General features: G+C 34.7%; 3 protein-coding genes and 1 long non-coding RNA gene across 8 annotated transcripts in view; 2 read left to right on the top strand and 2 right to left on the bottom strand.

Moving 5' to 3' along the window:
- Positions 1-5,175, bottom strand: part of S6KL (ribosomal protein S6 kinase like) — a 219,188-nt gene extending 214,013 nt beyond the window's left edge. The window contains exons 1-3 of the mRNA XM_089636568.1: positions 4,978-5,175; positions 4,579-4,691; positions 445-673 (exon numbers count right to left, since the gene is read on the bottom strand). Coding sequence (XP_089492694.1) covers positions 445-673; positions 4,579-4,691; positions 4,978-5,061 — 426 coding nt within the window. The 5' untranslated portion in view covers positions 5,062-5,175. The remainder of the gene's footprint in view (positions 1-444; positions 674-4,578; positions 4,692-4,977) is intronic.
- LOC149420279 (uncharacterized) lies at positions 93-17,397 on the top strand. 4 transcript variants are annotated; one of them, XM_089636571.1, is made up of 6 exons: positions 93-375; positions 7,371-7,472; positions 7,599-7,650; positions 7,804-7,920; positions 15,452-15,610; positions 17,145-17,397. In XM_089636571.1, exons 3-6 carry the CDS (start codon positions 7,638-7,640, stop codon positions 17,192-17,194), a joined length of 339 nt encoding a protein of 112 aa, XP_089492697.1. In that variant the 5' UTR covers positions 93-375; positions 7,371-7,472; positions 7,599-7,637; the 3' UTR covers positions 17,195-17,397. The 4 variants fall into 4 exon arrangements, with proteins under 4 accessions (XP_089492697.1, XP_089492698.1, XP_089492696.1 ...); XM_089636572.1 differs by lacking the exon at positions 93-375 and adding an exon at positions 7,119-7,282 and having other exon boundaries at positions 7,371-7,389; XM_089636570.1 differs by lacking the exon at positions 93-375 and adding an exon at positions 7,119-7,282.
- On the top strand, positions 8,078-9,647 carry LOC149420280 (uncharacterized). Its single transcript, XR_016302704.1, has 3 exons — positions 8,078-8,525; positions 8,812-9,108; positions 9,309-9,647. It is a non-coding gene; the product is annotated as an uncharacterized LOC149420280 (long non-coding RNA).
- Positions 17,398-21,659: 4,262 nt separating the features above from the next.
- The window catches only part of LOC149420276 (ATP-dependent translocase ABCB1-like), a 53,304-nt gene continuing 47,442 nt past the window's right edge, over positions 21,660-27,521 (bottom strand). For both annotated transcript variants that reach the window (XM_089636564.1, XM_089636565.1), the window contains 2 exons: positions 26,972-27,118; positions 21,660-23,766 (listed from right to left, as the gene is read on the bottom strand). In XM_089636564.1, coding sequence (XP_089492690.1) covers positions 23,572-23,766; positions 26,972-27,118 — 342 coding nt within the window. In that variant the 3' untranslated portion in view covers positions 21,660-23,571. The remainder of the gene's footprint in view (positions 23,767-26,971; positions 27,119-27,521) is intronic.

Raw genomic sequence — 27,521 nt, 5'->3', positions numbered from 1 at the left:
ATGTTCCAACATTTTCATCATTATTTCTTCAGACATTTTCAACTGAACAAATAAATACAACTAATGGGCATATAACTCGCGTTTTTATTGCTATTAAACATATTTATTCAAGTTTTCATACAAATAAAATATTACATTTAATAATCATCAATGTACTTATAAATAATACGTTTTTAATATAAATATATGCTATCGTCAATATCCGTCAAATGTAGAAGAATTGTCACTGTCACCCGTCAATATTATAAGAAGCAAGTAGACGTGCGTTCCTTTCGAATAATCCATGAAGACGTGCATACAAGCTCTGCCTGGGAATACTTTATTCTTCACATTTCTTCAGTGTAATTTTTTGTCACGGGACCAAAAAATAATTTTGTAAGTACTCTATAAAATGCCAATGCTCGTAGCAAAAACCGAGATGTTTTAATATCATTAATTAATTACCTGGGATTTAGACAACACCTTCAGAGCGTACAATTTATCTGTCTCAATGTGCAGGACTTTGTGAACTTTCCCAAAGGCCCCTTTGGAAATGGTCTCAACGTAATTAAACTTCTTGCTCTGGGTGTCGCTCTCAACCTTAAATTCTGGAAGGAAAAGCGCCTCTACATTGGCGACGGGCCACGCTGTCTTACTTCCGATAAGGGGATTGTTGAGCGTAGATGTATTCCACCTAGTAAAAAAACATTTTTTACTAACGTTACTTGCCAATCACACTTAACCCTTTGCAACTGACAAAAAATTTCCACATTGTTAAGGACCACACTAGTAAGGCTCTTAATTATGATCCCATGGGGCAGGGTAACTTACTGGTTAAAACACGTGCGCGTGAAATTACCCTACATAAGCAGCACTTTCAATCACTTTTCACTTTTCTCAAAAACAGATTTATTTTGTGACTTAAAATTAACTTATCTTACTTACTTAATTAAAATTATCACTGGCTGCGTTTTACATAGCCGTTGGTGGAATTAGAGCACCGAAATGGAAATAAGAACACCGTAGGTCGATATTTCAGTTAATTTCTAAGCATGGCTTGAGAGATATGATTTACATTCGATATGAATAGTTAGGTCTCGGGTAGTACTCCCGACAACACGATCTTAATCATAATATTCCCAAGTTTACTGAAATACCGGCTCTGAATATGCCTTCTTGGAAATGATGGTAAATCAAAAGTACGAGTATAAAAAACAAATTTTGGAAATGTTATTTTTCAGTGTTTTCATATGGAATAGTTGTTTAAGTATAACATGATAAAAGTAATTTGTGATGATGGAGGAAATTTTAATATTAAAAACTAAATTAATGGTTACAATCATTTTTGTTTATTTCGGGAACTCTTCAGATGAAATTACTCAACCCTCAAATTTTTCTTAATCATAAATAGAAATGCAATATTTTCCATTAAAATTTCTAAAAACAAATAACCACCTTCATATTGACCTTAAGATTTTTAATTAGTTTTACGAGGTTCTAAATATTCATTTTTATCGTATACTGTAAAGTTTTCATTTTGGGGCCTGAAAGGTTTGATAAACTTGTCTATTTCCACCTCACGTTTAACCTCTGGAAAACCGTTTGTACAACAGTGACAAGAATTTTTTCCCGCCGACAAACCGTTCATGGGCTGCTGGCGCTGGAATTTTTTGATACACGATTTAAACCTCTATGCCAAGAGAAAGTGCATAATTTTTTTTAACAGAATCGCTTACACTTGAAACACTTTAGAGTTCATTTTTGTTATTTATTTTTCGGAATAACTTTATTGAGTAAAACCTCAAATTGTAATATTTAAATATTGAAGACAATATTAGTGATTTCTAAACGAAAATCTGAAACAGAAAAATCAGAAAAGGAAACGGTCACATCTGGGACTCGAACCCAGGACCCTTGTCTTTCCGTGACAGTGCTCTACCAACTGAGCTAATGGGACCCTATTCCCCTCGGTCACTTTTAACTGTATCATACTTCGTAGTAGTTCTTATTCGAAGTATGATACAGTTAAAAGTGACTGAGGGGAATAGGGTCCCATTAGCTCAGTTGGTAGAGCACTGTCACGGAAAGACAAGGGTCCTGGGTTCGAGTCCCAGATGTGACCGTTTCCTTTTCTGATTTTTCTGTTTCAGATTTTCGTTTAGAAATCACTAATATTGTCTTCAATATTTAAATAGTTCATTTTTGATTTACCTCAAAAAGGGTCCGGCGTTCCAAAGTTTAATAAGCAAAAAAATTGTAAACAGCACTTCGTCTCAGCTTAATTACTACAAAAAACAACTATTTATGCCAGGGGAAATGGTAAAAGATGTATTAAAGTTCTATTTTTTTCTCAATCAAAGTTAACACATTTCGGCCAGGTATTTTTTGAACTGGCGCTACCCTGACTCCGGGCGAAAATAAAGGTCTTGCGTGAATTTCTTCAATTCATTTTAAATTATCTTTGAAAATAATTAAAATATTTTAATAAAAATTTCTACGTAATAACTCAGCATACCCAAGCTATAAAAGTTCTAAAAGAAAATCGAATATTATTTGAAATGCAACTCAATTAACCTTGTTATATGTTTATTACGGTCCGCCTATCGGTATTTGCTCATACCTGCTTTCTTTAAATACGCCCGACATATCTCGCTCGCTTGCACATAGGAGTTGAGTGGGTGCGGAACAGAGAAAGAGATTCGAATCGGGTTTCACGGTCATAAAAACCCTCATTCCAGGATGTGAATTATTTCAATAAGAAACAATATACTATCCTTTTGTTGAAATACCGATGTAAACGAAAGGCACGAAAATAAATATAAAAAACAAACTTGCATTACGATTCGATAATTATGTACATATAGTAGGATCTTTATAAAGAGATTGGTATATAATAATAATATAAAAACATTGGAATAGTTTTGTCTTTTTTGCCATTGAAATGAGGCCGGCGCAATAGGTAGAACTACCCTCCCCGGCCTTAAGCATCAATCGACCGAACGGGTAGAACTACCTTTTCCGGCCAAAGTGTGTTAAGTTTGAAGGTTAGGAAATAGCATAAATTATTAAATAACCCAAACTAACAACCTAAAACTTATAGAACTGGCGACCATCAATAAAGTAACCCTGCTCTGGGTACCAGGACATAAAGGTATTGAGGGCAACGAGCGGGCTGGCGAACTAGCAAGGAAAGGGGCGAAAGCACCACTTGCGGGATCCGAGCCGGCCGTAGGAGTAGCAGCTTGCCACACCAAACTACATATCAAGAGGTGGGTCAAATCCCAACACTGGAAGGAATGGAAGAAGGCAATCTAAAGTACTCATAAACGGACCGGACCCTAACCGAACCAGGCAACTACTCGATATGGACAGAAACTCACTGAGGGAACTGGTAGGACTATTAACGGGACACTGCCATCTCAGGAGACACATGCAACTGTTGGGAGTGGAAAACACCAACATCTGTAGGAAATGTGAAGAGGAGGAAGAGACTCCAATTCACCTATGGTGCCAATGTCCCGCTCTGCTGGGAATAAGGCTCAGATACCTGGGAAGACACAGTGTGGAACCAGAAGACATCGCCACATATCCAATGACAGCCCTGGTGAACTTCATAAAAGGACCGGGTTACTGGCAAGGGAATGAGGTAAAATGGGAGATAGTACAATGGGCCTATGGCCTAAGTGCTTGCAGGGAACGTAAGTAAACCGCCTCAGACTTAAACCTAAAAACCTATTCAGTGCATGTTTACATCTCCCCTGACTTAAATAGTTGTTTCCATTAGTAATTAAGTTGAAATCAAGTGTTTTTTTAAATGCATGCATTAGGCGGAATTCATCAGTATCTCCCAGGTCTCTTGTAAGCAAAAATCTGAACATTACTTGTTACGTGTTTAGTCAGTTACATTCCAAACTTCATTATTCCCATTTCTTTCCCCTCCCCACTTCTTCAGCCACACAACTTATTCCGGTAAAGGTTACGAATTCCGCTTCACGGTAAATATGGAATGTTTACTTCGAATTAATACTTGAATTTAGATATATATAACTAAAAGTTACTATAAATGTTGGGGAACCTTTAATAACGCCTGCTCGCGTCCCCTTTAGAGTTATATCCCAGTTTTCAAGTAGTTTGTATAGACTGGTTTGTGATTTAATTCTAATACAATATTATGAATATAATGCAACTCTGGATATGAACATAGTCGCCGTCGGCTGCGACTATAACGGCGCTGCATACTAATTGACATATCGCATAAGTGACTTAATAAACGAAATTAAAAGTGCGTATTTTTCCATCTCCCCCGACATAATAAATCATGTTTTGAATTAATAAAGCTAAATCCATTTATTTGTAAGTGAAATATTGCGTATTAAGAGTGAGGCGGAATAAGAGAAAAATAATCTTATTCCAATCGGTAATGCCACAGGGGAAGGTGGGACTCTTGTGCACTATCCAAATAAAATAAACGCAATAGTACTATGTGCTCTGAATTTTACACCTCCAACAACGTCTAGTGGTCCCCTGTGTTAGTAATAAAAGCATTAGGGAGGTTATGAAAGGTTGGCAACATAATTGGATAATAAAAGACTGACATACCTTCTTCTCGATACCCTCGACCACGGTCGTGATGAGCTATATGCTGAGTAATTGCTTGTCGTACTCACAAATGACCGTCCACTTAAATTGCCAATAAAGCTCGACAAACTAAACTGCAAAAAATAAAATAATAATACAAAGAATTAGACATTTTAAATAACCACACGAAAATAATTACGTTCATAAATACACACGATTTCTGTAGATAACGATTGTTGCCAAACAAATGAATGTCATTGTCAAGTCTTATACTCACCTGATAAACAAAATAAGAAGCATTTGAAATAGGATAAGCGTGTGCGATATGCGGGATGTGTTTACAAAGGAGTGTTATTTATACAAAACATCTGAGACTACGCATTATTTACCAGCTGTGTTTAGTCTTATCTGTTTTCTTACCTGGCTAACATCATTTTGTCTTTCACGTGTTACATGATTGTCATTTGCATTATTGCTATCAGATTTAATATTGGAATTTCCCATTTAAATTAACGAATCTACAGATAATATTCATAATTCCTGCAAATCGTAATAAGTGCTAAAACACAATATAAATGCACTTCTTCAACACTGGCAGTGACCCAATTTTTTACTTCTTTCTGTAGTTTCTACACCTGCACGGAAGTAAAAATACGATCGGTTATAAGCATGGTAGCATTATTTCAATCTGTTATGCTAAAACAGTTTAAAAGAGCACATGCCTAGGTAGTATTTAGGATCATTTTTGCATAACACAGTTGTTGTCTATGACGGCATACTATCAGTGTTGTCCATCATAACAATATTTTCCGTGCACATTCTGCACGTGCCAGTAAATTTATTATCGATTCAGACAGAGCGATTTTAGTTGATCAACTTTATGTTGAATGACACTTGAAATCTAAATTACTAATCGGCGAGTGTGAACACACTTTCAGATGTTGATAAGTTTTAAGTTGAGCGACGAAAGTTGAAAGCCGTCTACTTTTGTTGTTCAAGTATGAGTCATTGTTCGTTTTTCCCGCCGAATCGAAACGTGTGCATATTTGTTTCAAGTCGATGGCAATTTTTATCTCCCTGCAGTTGAAAGTAGACGTTAGACGTTCTTAGAGAATGGTTTATTTATGCGTACCCACTATCACGGCATCTATTTCAATAAAAAAATGTATTAAGTGGTCGTGTCTTTGGGATCAGAAGCAAGAAGTTTACAAAAATAGAAATGCCCGTGACACTGCAATTAATAATATTATATTTGAAATGTTACTGTGACTTAGTAGTTATTGTTCTTAAATGGCATGTCTCTGAATGTTATTTTTTTTCCTTCATAAAAAAATTTAGGGCATCAACTATTGCAACGAACACTTCTTTTTTAAACAATGATATCGTATTTTTGGAACTCTGTAGGTACATATAAGCTATACTTGAAAAATAATCAGCGTAATTTGTAAATTAGTTTATGCCGGGACAGCCGCGCGCATAACTGTGTCCTGTTTTTGGAATTTTTTTATTGAATTTTAGACAGCAGTACATCAAATTGTTCTTCCGAAATTCGCAAATCATTGCGATAGTCTTCAGTATCTTTTAACGCCATCTCTCTCAATACAGTGTTAGAAGCACCTGATTCGTTTTTCCTTATAATCCATTTTCTGGACCACATACAACGTTTTTTGCGCTTTTTCATATTCTCAAATTCGTTCCGTAAAAGGTCCGAAATTTTAGGGATGTACGCAGTGATAACTTCACTTGACGCCATTTCGATAAACAATATCGGTCCGAGTTAGACTGAAACGTCCGAACGATATCTTGTTCAATTTTTGTCGTTCAATAAAAAAGTCTTTCAATTAAAATCGCTCTGTCTGAAGGGGCATATGGCACGTGTTTTTGTTTTTGTGTAGTTCATAAATAAACCACCCACGTAGTTCCTTGGTCGCAGTATTTACTGGATTCAAAAACTATATTATTAGCCTTTTTAAAATTACAAGTGTGCGCAGGCGCAGGCATACATTTTCTACAATCCTTGGGCCAGTGATGCCATACCGCGAAACAAAAATCGGTAGATTTGGGAGAAAAATATCGGTAGATTAGATACGAAAATCGGTAGAATTTCAGAATGGATTTGTGCGGGGTATTGCTACCTCAGTACTGGATTCCTCAAAATATTCTTTCGATTCCGTGGGGGAATTTTCTAAACAGGACAGGGGGGAGGGGGTGTGGCAAGAGAATATCAGAAAAAACTTATTTCGCACAATATTATTTTAAAATCCATGGGCATAAGAATTTTCCATTTAACTATTTTCGGAAGAAATTGCCCATAAGTCAGAATCTTCTTCTGAAGGTTTTCGAAAATTTCGGTTGATTTTCTGCGAGTATCGGTAGATCGGTAGACCTACCAAAATTTCGGAAGGTACGGCATTGCTGCTTGGGCGCACACATTTAGATGCTTTTCCAGTTTTTCCTACAGGTCACGTGAGTGATTTATTTTTGCAGGTCGATAACGGACATTTTGAATTATTTGTGTTTATTTTTAGTTCTCTGTTTGGCCTCATTGCCTGAGTGGTTTATTATGCATGATTTATTATGCTCATTTCTATTTGCGGCTGGTTGTGCATTTATAATGTTTGGACTTAATAAAATAATACGCAAGGCAACGGGAGGGTTTACTACAGAAGTGAGAGAAACGGATATCAAGAAAAAAATTTCAGTAAAATTAATTCAAGCCATTGTTGTAAGGAATTCGTATTGTATCAAGTTTATCGATTTATTTATACATATTATTGTTTTAATTTTTTATTGATACTATCTTTTGTTTTCAGCGTTCTTTTAACAACGCAAGTGAAACCAAGAATTGTTTGAATTATATCAGCACATTTCCCGAAGTGATAAACTTTCGTATAAATAACACTACACCATTCCTGGTAAAAAATAATATTTATTTTACAAAATTTAATAATATTTAGATATATTATGTTAGTTATTTGCCAAATCTTAGGACTAATTGATTATTATTTTGTTTTATTTGTTTATTGACGTGTTATTTTCAGAAAGCTTGCGCCTCGGGTTCTAAGGAAATTATTATTAAAATGCTTGAAAATGGTAAAGGAATAAAAATTTCTAATCCGGTATTTAAAAATATTTCCCTTGTGGGAGCTGTGAAAATATTTTGCAGAGTTTCATAATAAGTTCTAATAGGTACGTAAATGTTGTGCTTAGATGCCGGCGTAATGTTTATCATTTAAATATTTATAGGTGCGGATATAAATACTTCCACATCAAGAGGAGATAGCCCATTCTTTCTTGCTGCGTGTGCCGTCATCACTAAAAATATGACTGATTTCTCAATTTTGGATCTTCTAGTTGAAGTCGGTAAGTACTTATATTTACTTAACGTTAATTATAATTTACCGGCTTGCAAACTTATCTGTGTAAGAGGGCATTTTCGGTCCACGGTGTAAAGGCCCGTTTATAATAGGAATAAGCGGTAAGAATAAGCCGTAAGGCCCTAGGCCGTAGAAGTTGGAAGATAGGAAACCTGTGTATCCGTTTATAATAGATGGCAATAATCTCTTATTTTTTTCCATAACCGAAAAGATGGTCCAACTTTAACTTTTGCGGTTACGGATTACAGAAAGCTGAGATATATACCGAGATTTATGTATTTTCGATCGATACTCTATGGATCTACTATTTGACAAGAGTGGTTAAATTCAGGTTTATTCATGTATTTGACAATCGAATCGAACAATAATTTTGTGAACAAGTATTTACGCGGAGTTAGATATTTTACCGAATTTTATATATAAATTTGCTGAAGACGAAAGTGATAAAAATAATGGATATAAATGACGCAGAATTGATTTCTTGGGTCGAGCAATTTCGTCATTTATATGACAAGAAAGAAAAAGATTATAAAGACCGAAATGTCGTTGAAAACTCCTGGTTATTTATTGGTAACAAATTGAAAGCATCAAGTGAGTGTAATACAATATGTTTGATAAATATTAATACTTCTATATATTATTACTAACATCAGAGATTTACACATTTTTTATCGTTTTGTATGCGCACATAAAAAGTTAGGTTATTTTGTTAGGGAAGGCTCTCTAGCTCCTTATCTTTTTAAATGTGAATCAATTGATACTTTAACGTATAAGTTTCAATTAGTTTAAGTGCGCTGAATACACGTCACATACAATTTTATATAAAATAATCTGGATGGAATACAGTTGTACAAACAATTATAATTATTGCTTCTAGGTTCTGAATGTAGATTGCGATGGATTGCCTTGCGGAGTCGATTTGCAAAAGAACGATGCAAATTTGAACGATCTGGATCAGGAGCATCAGGTCACAAAGAATGGCCACTAATGAAAAATTTATCATTTTTATACGAATATGTAAAACGACGGAAAACATTTGGTAACGTCGAGTTACCAAACAATGATACTGAAAATGATTCTCCAGATTTTTGTGATGAATCACTTACATACGATGACATTCAGTTCCTTGATGGAACATCAAAAGAATATGTGGAAAATCTGGACGAACAAACTGGTTTGTGATTTTATTTAAAAATTTTATAATATGGCTTTATAGATACTATCATCAGACACTTTCGGTTGTAGCAATTATGTTTATGTTTGAATGTATAAAGTAAAATTGAGAATGATTTTATACAGCTGATGAGTGATTCTTCCATCTATAATGATTTGTCTCGATTATAAACATAGTAATAATACTAATTAAATTTTCAGTTACGCTTGAGGGTTTTGGTGTCATACCAATGGACGAGACCATAGAATCTGTAGGCTGCACTCCGAGAGCAACAAAACGCCCGCGCTCCAGATCCACACCATTAAATGAACAAAATCCCAACATAGCATCCGTCCAAGCCAAAATGGATGAAGCCGTAGAAGTTTTCAAAAAATTTGTAACGGACAAAAACACTTTGAGTGTAGAAGAAAATTCATTGCAAAACTTTTGCAATTCACTATATGCTGATATGAAAAATATAGAAAAAACTAATTTGATAAAGTGCAAAATAGAAATTATGCAAGTAATTTCCAAATATTCTGAGTAATACATATTGCATAATATGTATTACTCAGAATAATTGGAAATTTATATATATATAATTTTACATAAATTGTATTTTTTTTCTAAACACGATCTGTACAATTTTTCTTCAAGTGAAAAAAAAATAAAATAAAATAAAAGACAATAAAAATTGCTATTTTTTTTTAATCAACATTTATTATTAAAAAAAAAATAATAATTACAAAGGCGATGTCTGATCTGTCTTACATTAAGGATACATTGAGTTTTCATTTATTGAGACTTCAGTTTACTAGAGTGTAAACGCATTAAAAACTTACTAAATCTCGATATCACTCTGGTCTGGATCCTCTTGAAATATGTGCCCACTGCCAAGGAACTGCCCCTTCATGCAAAAGATAATGTGCCATGCTGTCACGTAGAGCGATCATTGATCTTGATGGATTATTCGCACCCATCCGTCCTATCCTTTGAAAACCACTATCACTTTGTTCTTCTCGAAATAAGCCTTCTGAAATTTGACCATTATCTCTAACAGTGTCACAAAAATTTGAAGGGCAATACACTAGTTGTTCGGCATTTTTTTCAGAGATTCGCAGAAAATTGTGTAAACATATTGTGGCAGCGGTAATCCTTTCTACATTATCAACTTCGGCAATGATACTATTTCTCAAGATTCTCCACCTAGATGCTAAAATGCCAAAAGAATTTTCTATTGTTCTCCTTGCTCTTGATAATCGGTAATTAAAGATTCGTTTTTCTTGATTTAAATTCCTTCCCGGAAAAGGTCTTAAAATGTATGGTTTTAGAGGAAAAGCCTCGTCTCCAACAAAGTAATACGGAAAATCAATATTTGTGTTCGGTAATGGTGTACCTGCTGGTAATTTTATTTTACCGGAGTCCAAACCTCGGCCGAAGGCTGACTCCGAGAATACTCCACCATCACTTTGCGAGCCATATGCTCCGATGTCTAAAAGTGTGAATATGTAGTCAGCATCACAAACAGCCAAGAGGACTATGCTGAATGTTTTTTTATAATTAAAAAAAGCAGTTCCTGAATTTTTAGGTGCCTGAATTGTAATATGTTTACCATCGATTGCACCGCAGCAGTTAGGGAGATTCCATTGCTTATAAAATTCGTTGGCTTTTTCTCTCCATTCTTCGACTGTCGGTTGTTTGCAATATATGGGACTAAGAACATCCCATATTGCCTCGCAAGTTTCCTTTATTATTACATGTGCAGTGGTTTTTCCAATCATAAAGGACCATGCAACTACTTGCAGACTGCAGCCTTGGGACAAATGGCTAAAATAATATAAGTACATTATTTTTTACATCAAAATGAATAAATATAATTCTCAACATTATAAATATTAAAAGATATTATCACTTACAATAATGTGATAACTAGTCTATGTTCCGGACTTAAAGGCTCACGTCTGCTTCGCTTTACTAATTTGTGTTGTAGAAGTCCTAACAATTTATAGAAATTGGTCTGCGACATTCTTGTATATTTCTTAAATTGATCGTTGTCTACTGTCGCCATGTCTTTAAACAAATTATGGAAATGTCCTGTTTTCTTCCTTTTATGATTAATGGGACGCACACTCCAACGCCGTTTTTTCCTTATTTTTTTCGTCAACTGTGTGTCTCCTATTGCAACTTAAACTAATTGAAACTTATACGTTAAAGTATCAATTGATTCACATTTAAAAAGATAAGGAGCTAGAGAGCCTTCCCTAACAAAATAACCTAACTTTTTATGTGCGCATACAAAACGATAAAAAATGTGTAAATCTCTGATGTTAGTAATAATATATAGAAGTATTAATATTTATCAAACATATTGTATTACACTCACTTGATGCTTTCAATTTGTTACCAATAAATAACCAGGAGTTTTCAACGACATTTCGGTCTTTATAATCTTTTTCTTTCTTGTCATATAAATGACGAAATTGCTCGACCCAAGAAATCAATTCTGCGTCATTTATATCCATTATTTTTATCACTTTCGTCTTCAGCAAATTTATATATAAAATTCGGTAAAATATCTAACTCCGCGTAAATACTTGTTCACAAAATTATTGTTCGATTCGATTGTCAAATACATGAATAAACCTGAATTTAACCACTCTTGTCAAATAGTAGATCCATAGAGTATCGATCGAAAATACATAAATCTCGGTATATATCTCAGCTTTCTGTAATCCGTAACCGCAAAAGTTAAAGTTGGACCATCTTTTCGGTTATGGAAAAAAATAAGAGATTATTGCCATCTATTATAAACGGATACACAGGTTTCCTATCTTCCAACTTCTACGGCCTAGGGCCTTACGGCTTATTCTTACCGCTTATTCCTATTATAAACGGGCCTTTAAGCTCAAGGTTCGAAAGAATATTATACACGGTTCGCTCATACATGGTGTAGATCGGTGATTGGTTAGAAAGTCGTGACGTAGCTTGAAGTCCGCATTTTACCGGGAGATTTGAATTGACTGCTGTATGACTTATTTATGCATTTACTAACTTACGCGAAGTTAATTTCAAGGAGAAATGTTACAATACAGCATACTAAAAAATTACACCTATAACAAAAATAGGGCACCAAAACACTTATAATAATTAAAGAGAATGTCAAGTGAAGGTTTTGATGGAGTTCAGGATGGATACGAGTTAATCATACTGTTAATAATTTAGAAAATGCAGATGAGATCAAAGTCCGTCCTTAGTTTTTTCTGAAGAAGAAAAAAATAATTTTACTACAAGTTCATCGTTAGAGTAATCGCTTCCTTCTAGGCCTAATTTCCAAGCAATTCCCGTTAAGAAGCTATGCCGATTCAATATGATTTAGCAAACTATTTTAATATTTACCAAACTATAATGACCTGGATACCTGGATATGACAGGGAAAGTGATATATCCCTGGATATGACAGGGAAAGTGATATATCCCTGGATATGACAAGAAAAGTGATTTATCTCTGGGTATGACAGGGAAAGTGATTTATCCCTGGATATTACAGGGAAAGTGATTTATTCCTGGATATGACAGGGAAAGTGATTTATCCCTGGATATGAGACAGGGAAAGTAATTTTATTCGTACGAAGAGTCTCACAAAATGGTAGATACTCTCAGTAATGCCCTGGTGAAAGACCACCATTCGGAATCGAAATGTATTGAGCATGGGTGTCGACAGGAGGGAGCAGCTGCCCCCCCCCCCCTTCAACAAATTCGTAAAAAAAACAAAAAATTACGTTTGTAACTCGCGCCAAAATTACAAACACGTTAGTTTTTTAGGCTAGCTTTAGACTTGTAAGTTTTTAGTAAATTTACGACTTCTAGCCAATGGGCGTATTGGATTTTCAAAATGCAATATGCCCATTGGCTAGAAGTCGTAAATTTACGAAAAAACTTACAAGTCTAAAGCTAGCCTTACAATAATTGTGACTTACATTAAATTAGTACCAGATACAAACGTAACGATTCGTCTCGGTCAGGGCCGGACTTCCGCTTAGGCCCGAGAGGCCCCGGCCTAGGGCCCCAACCAATGGGTGGAGGGCCCTAGCCGGAGACCAATTTTTGTTTAATTTTTTAATATTAACTCCACATAGAAGGCCCTGATGGGAAATAAATGGTTTCTGAGGGCCAAAACACACTGAGCATGTCTTGCGCAACTCATTTTACGTCGTATTACGCGTATACATCGCGCTGCATACAAAGTCTCCTAGCAGTCTCCTGCACGGCCTCACCATGCATTTATTATACGTCGTTACGCCGAGCGTAATAGGGCCTAGAAGTGTCGCGCGCATCTTGCGTTCTCAGAATGCACAATGGCATAAATGAACCACTCACACTGGCAAATTTTTTTACGACGTTTTTTGGTTGTTATTTATTTGTTTTTTTTTGTACAATACTAATATATTCGGCGTAATTTGGCGATGCTATGAAGATGGTAGATACACATTAAGGACAGAGTTATCGGAATATAATACGTGAAATTTTCTTTGGGGCCCCATTGTTCGGCTAGGTACCAAAATGATATACATTGAGGACACTGGACGCGGAATAAAATATTTCACACTTTTGTTTAAGCTGAAAATGTTGCTTATGCAATGATGGAGGACTCAGATAGCAATGCTTTGAACTCGCAACGCCTGGGTGGGAATCTGACGCATGTGTTCACTCGGCTAGTAGCCGTTTAAACTAATATGTTTTACAAGTTTCCATTTTAAACTACAACAAAACAATTATCGTTTTTCACATTTCAAAGTTTTCCAGTAATGTTGGCCTCACTGGGTGGCTTGCCCGTGCTGAGATTATTATTGATGTATCCAGAGATGCGCTTTATTTCAAATAAATCCATTTCAAATGGAAATGCAAAATGGGTATTTTCCATTTTGCATTTTAAATGCTTTTCTAAAAACCATTTTGCATTTTAAATGCTTTTCTCAATGCATTTTCCATTTTAAATGCTTTTTTGCAACATTCTTCCTACTATCTCCACTCATCTTTTTTTCATAAGCCCCAAATATCAGTCTGTCCTCAACCTCGCTATGAGAGATAATTTACATTTGTCAAGTTGCTCCCTGGTAGGAGCCCTGGCAATTGAGTGATACCATTACAAAAAATACTGATTCAAATACTGAACATGGGGCCATGACGCTGTAATATTAAATGTGAGATAGCAGTTTCTATGTTTTTACGTTGGCAACATTAGTCCCGCGCAAATTTTTTGTGGTTTCATAATCTGTAGTCGTGATGTTTTTGGATTTACCATCATGTATAATGTTTGTTCTACATTGATGTCCATTATTATGACAAAATTGTTTAAAAATTCTATAATTATTTTAATTGTTTGACCTGAGAAACCATTTTGCATTTTCAATGCATTTTGAAAATAGGTATTTTGCATTTTGCATTTGAAATGCTTTTCTAAAAACCATTTTGCATTTTCAAATGGAAAAGTTTTGACCCATTTCCATTTTGCATTTCAAATGGTTTTGGGTACCCATTTTGCACATCTCTGGATGTATCACCTACTCCAATTGAGGATAGCATAATTTCACAGGCTCTGAGGTTATTGTGGAATCGAGACTAATCTGCAGTAACCACAATTCTTTTCGAAATCTTTTTTTTTAAATATCTATTAGAATTTTTTTTTTTCAATTTTTATTATTTTTTTTTTTGTTATTCTCGTATTAAGAATAACCTGACAATATTTGAAAATCTCCTAATACCACCACAGTAAGCGGAAAATGTTACTAGTGTTGTGATGGAGGACTTAGCTAGCCGAGGAATTAAACACACGACGCCTGGGTGGGGACCCAAACGCGATGCGACACACATTTAAAAAATGTTATTTATTGACCTTTCCAAATGCTAAAGAATATTAGGTACACTGTAAAATGTCACTGGAGACAAAATGCAATACACATTTTTTGGTGGCCGGATAACTCATCAAAATGACAATTTAACACACCTTTAAACAGTTATATAAAGTCTTGAAAAGTGATGAAACAAAAATTAGTTAAACTTTATGTTGGGTAAGTTTTTAGATTCTCACGGCCAAAAGCATTTTTGTTGTTTGTTTTTGGGGTGTTATGCCGTGTTGCGCTAACTCCTTCTTTAGCCGACGTTTCGGACAGCGTTGCAGTTTCCATCATCAGGGCAGATCCGGTAGATCCGAAGATGTGGACACATTTTTTTCATCGCTTGACTTTATATCACTTTTTAAAGGTGTGTTGAGTTGTAAATGTGTTCAGTTATCATGGAACCATTGTTTTAAGTTTGTAGTAATTCAAATTATTTTCTGTACCCTTTAGTTTGTTATCTTTTTTAGGTTGTGAAGTAAATGAGCCCCAGAAAAAGAGCTACTCCACTCTGCACCTCGCCGCCAGCACTGGCAACCACCGGCTGGTGCAGTGGCTGCTACAGCATGGGGCAGACCCCAATCCCAGTTCCTGTTCTGTCTCCCCCTACATGCTGGCCAGAAGGAATGGTAACATTCATTTTCATATCAGCTCTCCTAACCTAACCTAACCCAACCTTAGGTCCTTGTCCGTCTCCCCCATATGCTGGTCAACTGGAATGAATTTAAATACCATGTTTTCTGAATTCGGCTTACCAAAAATTATTATAAACAAAAAAAATTTATGTAAAATTTTGCACTTCCATTTATTCATCGCTGTTGGTAAATAAAAATGCAGTACTTTTGTTTCTATAAGTAAAAACACAGTTTTTTCATTGAACTTACTGCATTTATACTAAAATTTAATGTGCGATGTTTTTATCTATCATCTTCTCTATTTCTATATTTAAGCGATTAAATATGGACTTAAAAAGCCCTGGCCAGAACATTAGTGCGAATTTGTATGAATGGCATTGAAGCCAAATCTACAGTGAGAGGAATTGCCTGGCAGCCATCTTGTTTCACTAACTTTTAAATTGTTAATGCAGTTATAAAAGCTTATGATCTTTTTGGGGTATTTGATGTGACAAAGAATGGGATAAGTCATTAAAAAGTAGGTTTTGGCATTATTCATACATCTTCCCCCTCACCCCGCGTCTTCAAATTGTTCTTGAATTGCCCCGTCCAGGGCTTTTTAGGTCCATGTGATGAAATTATATCATAGTTCTTTTCTATGCTATTTTTATTTGTTGTTAATGATTTTTCTGGTCAAATCAGTTCCTACTTTTCTTCTTTATGTGCCGTATCAGGTCCCCCCGACGTTGGCGATCACTCTAGAAAATGTCTCTTTGTCTTGCGCTGCCCGGAATAGCTCCTCCACACTTCTAATGCCGGTCCACTCTCGTATATTTCGCAGCCAAGACATTTGTCTCCTACCAGGCCCTCTGCGACCCTCTATCTTGCCTTTCAATAGTTCCTACAATCTAAGTTTTAAATCTAGTCATACAAGATGATTGCCAGGCAGTTTTCTCTCACCCTAGATTTGGCTTCAATGCCATTCATACAAAATCGCACTAATGCTCTGTCCAGGGCTTCTCAAGTCCATGGGTTAAAAGATGTATATAATTTTGGGATGTTCAGAAGCCAGTAGATTTGAGGTTTTCAGTAGAGAGATTATAATATAATTACATTTTCAAACAAATGACTTAAACCGCTTAAGCACCCGCATTCCCATTTTCTATCGATTTATAACAAGTTTCCCTTTAACTCTTTAAGTTATAAATTAAATATATGTTATTTTTGAAGATAATATCTGTACATTTGTTTTACCGAAACGTTAATTATATGAAATTCCCTCGATAGAGAAAAATCGCAAAGTAAGCTCTGAAAACTATTAAAAACTCATTTTATTTTCTTATTTAATATGTTATAGGCCTGAAACAATTCACAGTGTATCTTTAAATGAAACTGAAACATTTGTCGAGAGATTTTTGCTTTATTTCAAACGAGTCGTGCTTTATTAATATTTTCATCATTTTTGTTTAATTGTTTTAGTTTTTTTTAATATTAGCGGGGTCCCTCTAACATTCGTATTTACATATCTCTCTTTCAAACCATGTTCCAGGTCATACCGAAGTTGCTGCATTGCTCCCTTTCTATAATACATTTAATTAAATAATAAAAAATCAATCTAATATTTAAATTAAATATAATAAAATTAGTATGTACTTAAAATTTCAGTAAATTATATTTTTGCTACCGAACATTTATACGTATTTCATAACTCTAAAATTTCAATAAACAATTTTGTTGGTTAGTTTTTTGTTATTCATCATTTGTGTGTATTTAAATAAATTATTTTTAAAAATAAATAAATAATATTTTTTCTTTGTTTTGTTACCCAACATTGAAAAAGGTAAATGCCCGTACATGAGCAATATTTTAAGGCACTGTCTAGCCGATAATGTATTGCTGGTGTTCAGCCATCAGGATGTACGTATTGTCGGGCAATTCTGGTCAACGAATTGCCCTGTCTTGTTGGTGAGATCGCTTCGCTACCGATGTTATGGCAATATTGCTGCCCAATCTATTTCCTTCTCGCTATGTTAAATATGTGTTCCTCTGTTTTGTTCTGTCATAGTTTCGATCTTCGCGATTTCGCTTCTAAGTTTAACCCATTACCTCCATGATTTATTTTTTATTTTTATAAACTTGAATCATCATTATAACCCGATAGTATAGACTTAAAGGAGAGCCCAAAATCAGTTTTAGAATTTTCCGCCCGCCCACCCTCTCACCGGAGCGTCTAGAAAATTGATGCCTAAACGCAACGCTTGGAGGTAACCCCCCTAAGCAAAATTTACGTCAAGTATGGGTAAAATGCAGTAAACTGTATGATTTATATTGATAATGTAAAATAAATAATTGCCATTGTTTATAATTCAATGAAAATACAATTTATTAATGGAAAATACACAAAATAACAAAAAATTCAATATTAGAAAAAACCTTCTAGAATGAGGAAAACTAACCAAATCTAACCAAATTATTCTCTAAGTGATACCGTGCGAAGCAGTCAAAATGAGGGGCGCGGTTGCAGGCCCGGCATCGATAGACTGCTGGATTTTTTTTACATAGAGCACAACAAATTCGAGATTCGCCACGATATGTCAAATGAAATTCTTGCATTCGACGCACACGATTCCCATCTTCTGCGTCATGGCCTTCTTCCTTCACACGAGAATCTCCGAATTCGGCATTGACCTGATTTGGAAAAGACAATAAAAGAGTACGAGTAACCTCCACACGGAATTCCTTCTGGGAAGGTTTTCTCTGTCGCCTAGTCATCTGGTTTCCCATATCATGCTCGTACTTCCCAAAGAAGCATAGCAACTTCCATCCATTTAAAAGAGTGGTGCTCAAGCAAGATGCAAATAAAGGCCAGTACCACTTCTTTGACCAAATGTTGACCCAATAATTTTGTATACCATTATCATGGAGGTCTACCCCACCCATTCCCAAATTATAATTTCGTGTTGGCATGCTGGGCAACCGATTTTTTTTGCATGCTTCCTTAAAAACTTTGCCTTTTTTGTCTTCCTTCAATTTCTGCCAACTCTGCACTTGACTTACTGGCTCCATTCGATCATAGTTCGTGGCCACTGTTACTTCACGGTTGTCCTAACCAACGGCATATTTGGCTTTCTACGTCTACCACCGCATCAAATTCACCTGCTAGGTAAATGTTCGCTATGCGCAATGGAAATATAGAAGAAAATGTTACCGTTAGGCAATTACTTTCCTGTCTTCAACTTGCCTGAAGCTTCAAGGTTAGGGAAGCGAACTGGCTTACATATGCCAGTAGCGCACATTCTCTTATCCTTCAGGATACACATCAAATGGTGAGATGTGAAGAAATTGTCCATAAATAACTCATGGCGTGCGGGGAACTCTATATATTCCATCATAGACAGTACGAAGGATAATCTTTGACCTAATACGGGGTCATATGTATCAGATGCTCAGGAATATGGCATTGCTTGGAAACAGGTAGCCTTCGGAGGAAGCAAGACACCAAATCTCGTAGCCAACTTTGATTGGCTTATTCTTAATGTACATCTTGCAATAATGTCGACCGAAATATGGCACCATTTGCTCGTCGATTGAAAGTTTGTGTGCAAAAACATCAAATACAAATAAAGATGGAACGTTAGTCATTATCATACCTTAGCTATTCTGTCGGTTATATCTAGATTGTTGTTATCGCAAAAATGTATATAGCGCTTTATAAGCTCGAAATGTGGACGTTGGTTCCTTTTTTGATGACGCTTACACCCAAGGTCGGGTCAGACGAATAATAATCTGTGGTAGATGGCAATGTATTGTAGCCGGTCAACACAGAAACCAAGAAAACGCTTCAATTCGTATATATCTTACTGGAATTTGGTATTGGTTTTAAATCGAGCGTATTTGATCATCCTCTCAAGAATAAACTGAATCACTTCGTCAACAAAGAATAATGAAAACACTTGAAAAGCATTAGACTTCAGCTTTTCGTACATATCTTTATGCACCACATTCAGCGGTTCAGGAACGCAACAGTTTACTGTAGTTTTAATTTTTTGGCTGGTGGTGCATTTGAAATAGATATTCGCAAGGTATTACGACTCGCACCAGAGGATGTCGAAGGCTGATTCCAGTCAAGTCGTGATATGCCATCAAATCATCGTCAATCAGCTCTTCGTCCGTCTGTTCATCAACATTCTCTGTTTAAAAATATCCGAAAACTGCAGACTAACTATTATTTTTAATAAAAATCACCCATAAAAACACAACAAAACCGTATTATTTGAAGGCAAGCTAACCAAAAACATATGAAAACACTGTCACAGCTAACCTCCAAACGTTGCGCGCAGGCATCACCTGATTTCAGTGACATCCAGCGGTCATCTTATGCATATAATACTATGTTGAAATAGTGTTGTCGACTATTTCATCTTTTGATAACAATATGTGATTCACACATGTTTTATTTTTTTCCGTTTTAATTTTTTTTTTTTTTTTCAAAATGGGTCTATTTTCAGGGCTTTAGTAAAAAAAATATTAAAAATAGAATAATTAATAAAATTTATTAAATTATGTTAATTATTGAAAGCTAACATACCAATATGTAAATGCTGCATAACAACTTGGTGGGATTTAGCTTTATTCACAGTGAAAAAAAATCATACTTTTCATCTATTTTTTTGATGCCTATTGACATCGTCATGGAGGTAATGGGTTAAACAAATTAAAAATTGGTGGAGTTATCGCTGGAGGCCGTGTTTTTGTGTTATGAGTTTGTCTTAAGTGTTTGAGCTATATGGCAATATTGATAGGACATACACAATCATACCTTGCCCATTCCTAGGATGACCATTCCTAGCATGATATGTGGTATGATATATAAATGGCAGTGGCAAGTAGTCCATAAACCTGAAAAGCTCTTGACTATCCTAAGAATAAACCATAAAAGGAAATTATAAGATAATAAAGAATGTGTAAAATTTCTGTTAAATTTGTTTTTTTTCCTCTCAATTTAGTAAGGAACTTGAATGCCTATTATTTAGTTGTACAAACAATTAGCATAAAATTATAGTAAAATGACAATTATCAAATATTCTAAGCACAATTCAAACCCAAACTTGAAAACTACACAGACTGACTTTGGTCATAGAACAATGTACACCACTGTGGTTCAGTAGTAGACAATAATAGGTAATTTATCTTGATTGTTTACGGGCACCTCAAGAAAAAATAACAAAATTAAATACTCCATTACTTGTAATTTTTTTTTTATCTAATCCTGAAGCGCCTCTGCCTAAATTTGGCACAGATGCACTGGCGTAGGGTCAAAAAGACCTGCAGTCATTTTTGAATCACATTAAACTAAGCACCTAATCACATAACATTTCCTAATTTATAAAACCACTTTTTTATTAATTAGGGAAAGCTTATAAACTTGGAGGAAGTTACATAAATCGTTACTCCAAGCTGCAAACTTTTTAACAATTTTGTGTTTTAATGAAAAATTTTGGTCAGAGTATAAATCTAGTCAATCCAAGGGAGCCTGTGCCTATGCCTCAATACAAAGTATTATACCCCAATCCCCCCATTTCTCCAAAAAAGAAATTTCCTCACTCATTCGAATGAGGATCGGTCATTGTTCCGTTCCTTCCCATCTTTTTAAAATTCACGTCCTTGACTCCCCAGATTGTACATTCTGTGGTCTAGAAGTGGGAACTTTAGATCACATATTTTTTGGTTGTCCCTCTCTAAACAAATATCCTCTCTTCTATCAAGCCTTATCTAAAATTGCCTCCCCTCTAAATCTGAATTCGACTCCATACAATTTTGAAATTTGCCCATTTAAAACCAAATTTTTATTTATAAATTTACCTTCCCTCTGTCTATAATTTGAAATGAAGGCCTAGAACACCCTTGAAGGGTGAAAGCCAGAGACAATCGAAAAAAAAAAAAAATTAAGCGCACCTATGTGTTTTGAAATATTTTATATTTTGAAAAAATACAAAATAAATTAATGATATAAACACAAATCTTGCAAGGAAAAATAAACAAAAAATATTAGAACAGTTCGATGACACAACAATAATTATTAAAGCTACCTACTTAAAATTATGAAAAGTTATGTAATGATTTAATTAAAACTAATCAATGAACAATGTGGACAACTTACTGGGATTCTTTATACATATAATAACAATCTCGTAAAGATAAAAAACAATACATTTAATATGTAATTCAAATCTTATAGGACCTTTGTCAATTGTTGAAGAAAACAGATGTTCTATGGTTTTAGAAAATTGGGAGTGAGAACACCTCTTGATATTATTTATGAAAATCCAAATAAACGGGATATTTCTGAATGTATCCGAAAACTAATAACTGTTTTTAAAAGGTGATGAAATACACCTTCAAATTATACTATTAGAAATATAATTATTTAAATATTAAAATTTTGAAATCAAACACAAAAAGTTTGAAAAATGGCTCAACTTAAGTTTTTTTTGTGTAAACACTGAACTAAAATTACTGATATCGAAAAAAAAACTTATTTCATTAGACAAATGTATTGTAAACATTACTGCCACCTCACTTTTATGTGGTTTCATATAAAATTAATTAATAAAAAATTCACAAAGCTGTTCCGAAAAGTTGTCAAAAACAATTGAATCTACTGATAATATGTAGTTGTTTGTTCGAAACAATTGACTCTACGGATAATAGCTGTTTGTTGAAAAACAATTGACTCTACGGATAATAGCTGTTTGTTCAAAAACAATTGACTCTACGGATTATAGCTGCGTGTTCAAAAATCTGAACAAATTAGCCCGAGAAGTTAAAAGTTTTCTCTTTGTTTATTTAGGAAACCAATTTCTTAACTTTTTAAATTTTTGTCTATGGAATTAGTAATAGGCATTGTCTGTGGAATTCGAAATACCATTACGGATTCTTTCAAAGGTTTAGAATAATTGGTTGTTTTAAATTTATGAACAGGATTGAATAAAAATCTTAAATGTTACTTTTACATGTAAACCTTATTGCACTTCAACACCCTTATGATATGTAAATCTTATTTATAAATTATACGAGTAAATAAATACACAGCCTACTTGTCCTTGACTGACTGGTTAATTTTCAAACTTTGGTATTTATTTCACTAATTAGCCATGAAAGATAATAAATTGGATAGAATAAAGGAAAGGACTTCTGGGCCCATGCAAGCATCGTATGCTTCGTAGTATTGCAATATTCAATGGATTTTACGCTGTAAATCATTTTGTAAAATTTTACTAAATCTATTAGTTGTTTATCTCCAATTTTGAAACAAAACTAGCAATAAATGTCAAATCAACTCATTCACAACCTCCATCTTTCTTTGTCATGTCCCACGCTGATCTGGAGAGCGCAGATCGGTGTTGCGTGAGGAGCGTAAGATTGAGTTGTGTGTGACAAGTGTGTTTCTAAATCGTCTATTTTCATAGAAAATGTATGGATTGTAAGTTGAGATGTCTTAATGTGTTGCATACCTGGGTCCAGTGGGTCCTAACCTTAAATGTTAAAATGGTAACACAGAATGTAAAGAAATCTTAAATATTTTAAAGGCTAATTAGTGCAATAGAAGTATGACCTTAAATTTTACAAAATAAACAATATTTGCCAAAAACATTGGTTTGTAGGAACATAAATTAATCTGCAGAATATTGAATGGTTGTTTGAGTAAAGGACATGAGAGGTAGTTTCACTATAAAATGTACAAATTTAATGAAGTGGAGCAAATTTTTAAACATTTTAATGGACACACCGAGCAAAAACCATTTTATAAATAAAATGGTGCATTAAAATGCGATATTACGTTTGACTTTTGAATTGGTGTTGCCATTAAGAAATTTAAACTAATGCAGAGCCCTCCTTTTTTATACTATTATATTTTTTCATACTCTAAATATATTCTGGCATTTGAAAATGACTAATTATTAATTAAATTATGATCAAACACCCTTTTGATTCTGAAGGCGGTAGTAAATGCCCTTTCTCTCCATAAGTTGGGCATGAGTACCCGATTCAGAAACCTTTCCTTCGTTAAACACGCAAATAAGATCTGAATCTTTGATTGTGCTCAAACGGTGAGCAATGGTGATGCAGGTGCGTCCCAGCTTGGCCTTGTCCAGCGCTTCTTGAACAACCTAAAAAAAAAAAATTTATCAACAATCAAAAAAATTCAAAGATAATGGGGTGTTTCCATAAATAAATGATGTACTACTGTTATTTTCTCAAAAAAAAAAATAAGTGTGTAAATACCCTAATTGCTACCAAAGAACCAAGGAATTGAAACAGAGCATTGCATAGGACTGGGTTAGGTTTGCTACGCCAAATGAAACTCACAAGTGTGTTTGACCTTTGGGGTGCGTTCAAATATATGGATTTTCACCACCACACGGCACTTTTTCATCTCATTTGGCCGACCAATAATACTTTTTAATAATACCGTAATTGAATATATTTCAAGTGATTGTTTTTTGTGTAAGCCTTGCTCAAATAACGCATCCATATCTTAACTATGTGGGGATGTTCATATAAACCTTGCCCAAATAACGCATCCATATCTTAACTACGTGGGGATGTTCATATAAACGTTGCTCAAATAACGCATCCATATCTTAACTACGTGGCGATTATCATATTAACCTTGCCCAAATAACGCTTCCATATCTTAACTACGTGGCGATGTTCATATAAACAAAATGAAATATTATCGAGCAGATAAAATATTACTAAACATCAATACGGGCCAAGCCATAGGTGGGCAGAAGCATCCGTAGCCAATAACTAGAAAATCCTCAGCACATGAACCCGGGCACTCCTGACCAAATGTAGCAAAACAATTGGGGTGACCATTGGCAGCGGTGTTAAATGATTCACGGGGCGGCGGTACCCGCACCCGTCTCCCAAATTGTAAATGTATATAATAATTGTAAATGTTGTTGCATTCATCGGACATTCTCGCTGGAATGCTAGAACTAGATCGTCTAGACGTGAGAAGAAAAATTGCAATGGTGTAAATAGCATATAAGTTGCTCAATGGGTATATTCCGATCCTGATGTTCTGGAACGTATTAAACTTTATGTCCCCGTTAACTTCACAAGAGCTAGGCAGCACAGGCTTTTTAGTTTTTCAAGAGACAGGACCAACCTACCAATAATCATGCCTTTGGGGGGAATGACTACAACAGGGAGGTTTAACTCCGATCAAAAAATGAAACCCAAAAAAAGACACAGTAATGTCTGTGGTCTGAAACGTCATCAGGTTACTTCCAATGAAAAACTCTGAATTTTGACAGCCGAGTACAGGCTGAATGAATATATATCTATGATGGTTTCGTTGAAAGTTGACATCTTGAACTTAAAGCACGTCGTTGTGTTGTAGACAGAGATGTGCTTTATTTCAAATAAATCCATTTCAAATTGAAATGCAAAATGCAAAATGGGTATTTTCCATTTTGCATTTTAAATGCTTTTCTAAAAACCATTTTGCATTTTGCATTTTAAATGCTTTTCTCAATGCATTTTCCATTTTAAATGCTTTTTTGCAACATTCTTCCTACTATCTCCACAAATCATAACAATCGGTATTTGTAAATATAAATTAAATATGTATGTTAGTTGTAAATCTCTAGTTTAAGCCGTAGTTGTAAGTCGTATTATAGCGGTATTGTGTAAATGCCTACTTGGTCATAAAAATATATATATCTTAAGTCATTAGTTAAAAGTCTTAGTTGTAAATCACTCGACATTAGTCTTAGTTATAAGTCTCTCTCTATCTATGAAACTTAGTTATAAACCAAAATTAATTAAGTCTAAGTGATCAATGCATAAATTAAGTTGTTAAGCGCCCTTGAGGTGATTTTCTCACGAAAACGGCGCTATATAAATAATCCAATCATTATTATTATTATTATAATCTTTTTTTCATAAGCGCCAAATATCAGTCGGCCTCAACCTCGCTATGAGAGCTAATTTACATTTGTCAAGTTGCTCCCTGGTAGAAGCTCTGGCAATTGAGTGATACCATTACAAAAAATACTGATTCAAATACTGAACATGGAGCCATGACGCTGTAATATTAACTGCTATGTTTTTACGTTGGCAACATTAGTCGCATGCAAATTTTTTGTGGTTTCATAATCTGTAGTCGTGGTGTTTTTGGATTTACCATAATGTATGTTTGTTCTACATTGATATCCATTATCAAATGACACAATTGTTTAAAAATTCTATAATTATTTTATTGTTTGACCTGAGAAACCATTTTGCATTTTCAATGCATTTTGAAAATAGGTATTTTGCATTTTGCATTTGAAATGCTTTTCTAAAAACCATTTTGCATTTTGCATTTTCAAATGGAAAAGTTTTGACCCATTTCCATTTTGCATTTCAAATGGTTTTGGGTACCCATTTTGCACATCTCTGGTTGTAGAGATTTGGCAGATTTGAATATGTATATTGTTTATCTGATATTAGTGAGATGTCCGTCAGTTTGTGGCTCGTGGAGTATGGCCGTGTAGTATGCCGATAATGGAGGGTGGCCGAAACCCTGATCGAAAAATACTTCGAAGATTACGCTCGGGTTGCATTCAGAGATTCTTCCCGCCTTCACTCCTGAGGAAGTCGAGTGCGTCAAGGGGACCTACGACTTCTTCGGACTAAACCACTACTGCAACTCATTATGTATCCTTGTTCCTGCCAGGATTATGCGTACTGTGATGCCATACTGCATATCGTAATTATATTATGCAAGGTATAATTCTATTGTTCTAATACATTAATGATTTAACCTATTATGTAGCTATAATTTATTGTCTTGCTGAAATAAAAATACTTAACGTGTAACTGAGTTTTATATTTTTCTGTTACTAGCAGAGAAATATCAAAATTCGATGCTTCAAAACATTACACTTTTTATTTTTTAAATATTTTAGGTTAATGAATGGGGGCAAGCTCCGAATGAGAATGATATTGTCTATGGTTGGGCTTTTTTAGTTTCCTCTATCCTCGTCGATGGTTTGTGTGACTTAGATACATGATTTATGCTTAGATATTCACAGGAAAAAAAAGTATAATATGGCATATTTATCCATATATATTTATATTTGTCCACTTGCTGGGAACAAAAAGCACAGAGTTATCAATCTAGTGGTTGGTTTATTTATGGACTATAGTCATCATTTTTCAGACAAACTTCAGTGACTTTGTGAATCACTGTTTTTCATAATAAATTAAATATGTCAAAAGTAAGACCGTGGTAGAGATGAGCAATGTTCTAAAAAGCCTCCTACCCACCGGGCCCTATCAGGCTACCAGCCACCTCAAGAGTGAGTCAATGTCACATACCTTTTCACTCTCTGTATCCAAAGCAGAAGTAGCCTCGTCTAATAGCAATATTTTGGGATTCCTGAGCAGCGCTCTTGCAATGGCCACCCTCTGCTTCTGTCCTCCTGATAGCTGAGCTCCTTTGGTTCCTAGTCTTGTGTTATATCCCTGAATAAAATAAATAAAGTCTAATCATATTTTTTGTCATCAAAATAAAAAGATAACTACACATTAAATTTGCTTTGTCACTTGAGGATTGTAATAAAAAAAACACAATAAGATTATAAATAATTCCTAAAAACTTTAAACAAAAGGCCAGCAAATTAAAACATTTACCCCCTTATACATATTCGCAGTGTTTATGCGGATTAAGTTTGGAATATTGAATAACTTCACTTATTATCACGGCATAGGTATGGTTAAAATGGCCTTAAACTGTATGGCCAGCCTAACAATACTAACGCTAAAGCGATGGGTAAGAATCTAATAAGTAAGACGACCTATGTACAAAATAACTGTATATGTACAGATTGAAGACTTATCCCTCTTCATGGTAAAAAGGAAATATCGG

Source organism: Hesperophylax consimilis, chromosome 10 (genome assembly GCF_061612785.1).
Source record: "Hesperophylax consimilis isolate HC1 chromosome 10, BYU_Hcon_1.0, whole genome shotgun sequence".
Taxonomy (NCBI): Eukaryota; Metazoa; Arthropoda; class Insecta; order Trichoptera; family Limnephilidae; genus Hesperophylax; species Hesperophylax consimilis.
This window is presented reverse-complemented; position numbering and strand designations above follow the sequence as displayed.

What these genes read in the sequence shown, in the direction of transcription:
- LOC149420279 (XM_089636570.1), top strand. Translation starts at nt 7,121, where the DNA reads ATGCATGATTTATTATGCTCATTTCTATTTGCGGCTGGTTGTGCATTT. An exon ending in AATTAATTCAAGCCATTGTT is followed by an intron (nt 7,283 to 7,370) that starts GTAAGGAATTCG and finishes TTTTGTTTTCAG; the next exon opens with CGTTCTTTTAACAACGCAAG. An exon ending in TATTAAAATGCTTGAAAATG is followed by an intron (nt 7,651 to 7,803) that starts GTAAAGGAATAA and finishes AAATATTTATAG; the next exon opens with GTGCGGATATAAATACTTCC.